General features: G+C 66.3%; 1 protein-coding gene across 1 annotated transcript in view; it reads left to right on the top strand.

Annotated features, from left to right (window-relative positions):
- The window catches only part of LOC146584356 (filamin-C-like), a gene marked incomplete at its 5' end in the record, with an annotated part of 10,032 nt that extends 7,470 nt beyond the window's left edge, over positions 1–2,562 (top strand). The window contains 4 exons of the mRNA XM_085324910.1: positions 77–254; positions 601–733; positions 1,389–1,565; positions 2,082–2,562. Coding sequence (XP_085181036.1) covers positions 77–254; positions 601–733; positions 1,389–1,565; positions 2,082–2,419 — 826 coding nt within the window. The remainder of the gene's footprint in view (positions 1–76; positions 255–600; positions 734–1,388; positions 1,566–2,081) is intronic.
- Positions 2,563–2,589: the final 27 nt, after the last annotated feature.

The raw sequence follows: 2,589 nt of genomic DNA, 5'->3' as shown, positions 1-2,589 counted from the left end.
CCCAAATCCCCCCCAAATCCCCCGGTGCAGCCCAGACCCCACAACTCCTCCAAACCCACCTCATGGGTGCACGCAGCTCCGTGCGCGGGTGCTCGTGTGCACGGGCGCTCACGCGCGGGCACCGACGGGCTCCCGCAGGTGACTACGAGGTCTCCATCAAGTTCAACGACGAGCACATCCCCGACAGCCCCTTCGTGGTGCCGGTGGCCTCGCTGTCCGATGACGCGCGCCGCCTCACCGTCACCAGCCTCCAGGTACCCGCCCGGCCCCCGCCGCGTCCTTCGGCCACCCGGTGCCACGCTGTGGCCCCCTTTTCCCCCGTGTCCCCCGTGCCACCCTGTGCCCCGTGTCCCTCTGCCACCCTGTGTCCCCTGTATGCCCTGTGTCCATGTGTCACCCTGTCCCCCATGTCCCTATGGCACCCTGTGCCACGCCGTCCCCCCCATATCTCCCCACGTCCTCCTGCTGCCATGTGTCCACATGCCACCTAGTGCCACCCCATCCCACCGCGTCCCCGTGCCCCTTGCGTGGGGCGCTGGGGGCACCCGTGGGTGGCCGTGGTGTGGGTCCTGCCGTGCCGACACGGTGTGGCGCCCGCAGGAGACGGGGCTGAAGGCGAACCAGCCGGCGTCGTTCGCGGTGCAGCTCAACGGGGCGCGCGGTGTCATCGACGCCAAGGTGCACACGCCGGCCGGCGTCGTGGAGGAGTGCTACGTGTCCGAGCTCGACAGCGGTGCGCCCCGCCGGCCGCGACGGGCACGGGGACAGCGGGAATAGCGGGACCTGGGGGTGGGAGGATGTGGGGGTCTGGGGCCATGGGAATACGGGATCTGAGGACATGGGGACAAAGGAGCAGGGGGACAGCGGGATGGGGGACATGGGGATGGGGGCCACAGGGACATGGAGACATGGGGATGGAGGGTTGGAGGGATACAGGGACAGGGGACATAGGAATGGGGGCCACAGGGGCATGAGGACATGGACCAGGTGGACATGAGGATGGAGGGTTGGAGGGACATGGGGATGAGGGACATGSGGATGGRGGGYYRSAGGGACATGGGGACATGGAGATGGAGGGTTGGAGGGACATGGAGACAGGGGACACAGTGATGGGGGACACATCAGTGATGGAGGGGCATGAGGACATAGAGCAGGTGGACATGAGGGTCCACCTCATGTATACAGGAACATGGGGATGGGAGGTGGAAGGACATGGGGCAGGGGGACATGGGGATGGGGAGATGTATGGATGTGGGGATGAAGGGACAGGGAGACTTGGTGACACGGGGCTGTGGGGACGGGGAGACGCGGGGCCGTGGCGAGGGGGTCCACGAGGCTGTGGGGACGTGTGGAGGGGACCACGGGCACTGACGTGCGGGTGCCCGCAGACAAGTACGCCATCGGGTTCCTGCCGCGGGAGAACGGCGTGCACTCCATCGACGTGCGCTTCAACGGGCGCCACGTGCCCGGCAGCCCCTTCAACGTCCGCGTGGGCGAGCAGAGCCAGGCCGGCGACCCCGGGCTCGTCACCGCCTACGGCCCCGGCCTGGAGGGCGGCGTCACCGGTGGGTGCGGGACAGGAACACGGGGGGGTACCTTACGTGGGAGTGGGGACGGGGATGTGGGGACGGCCATCACAGGCCGGCACAGGGACATGCCTGTGTGGTGGTGGCACTGGCAACATGGCCGTGGTTATGGGTGGTGGCACCGAAAACGTGGCCATGCCTGTGTGGTGGTGGCACTGGGGACGTGGCCATGGTAGTGCAGACATGCCTGTGGGGTGGTAGCAGTGTGGACATGGCCATGCCTATGGCATAGTGGCACTGAGAACATGGCCATGGTAACTGAGACATACCTGTGGGGTGGTGGCACTTTGGAGAGGGCCATGGTAATGGGGACATGGTTATGAGGTGGTGGCACTGGGGACATAGGCATGGCTATGTGGCAGGGGGGCAGTGCCCAGTGCTGCCCGGTGCTGTGGCCATGCCCCATGGTGGTGGCACCCCATGCCCATGGTGGTGGTGGTGGTGCATGTCAGTGGCACCATGTGCCCATGGTGACACCTGTGTGTGGTGGCGCAGGCGTGTGCTCCGAGTTCCTAGTGAAGACGGCCAACGCGGGAGCGGGCGCGCTGGCGGTCACCATCGAYGGCCCCTCCAAGGTGAAGCTGGACTGCGTGGAGTGCGCTGAGGGCCACCGCGTCACCTACACCCCTATGGCCCCTGGCAGCTACCTCATCTCCATCAAGTATGGTGGCCCCCACCACATCGTTGGCAGCCCCTTCAAGGCCAAGGTCACCGGTATGGCTACACCACTGGGACCAGGCCATGTGGCAGTGGGATGTCCCCAGGGCAGGGCAGCAATGTCCCCAGGGTGGTGTGATGGTGTCCCCAGGTGGCAGGCTCAAGGATGTCTCTAGGGCCAGATGATGAAGTCTCTGGGGTGGTATGCGCAGGGGCTGTCCCTGGGGCCAGATGACGATGGTGTCAGGGTGTGATGGTGTCCCCAGGGCAGGGTGATGGGGGGGTTGCCCTATAGCACTGTGATGGGGGTCTACAGGGTGGTTTGACAAGGGGGGACCCCAGGGTC

Source organism: Rhea americana, unplaced genomic scaffold (assembly GCF_003343005.1).
Source record: "Rhea americana isolate MKP2758 unplaced genomic scaffold, rheAme1 scaffold_941, whole genome shotgun sequence".
Classification (NCBI taxonomy): Eukaryota; Metazoa; Chordata; class Aves; order Rheiformes; family Rheidae; genus Rhea; species Rhea americana.
The sequence above is the reverse complement of the archived record's forward strand: the minus strand, read 5'-3'. Positions and strand labels throughout refer to the sequence as shown.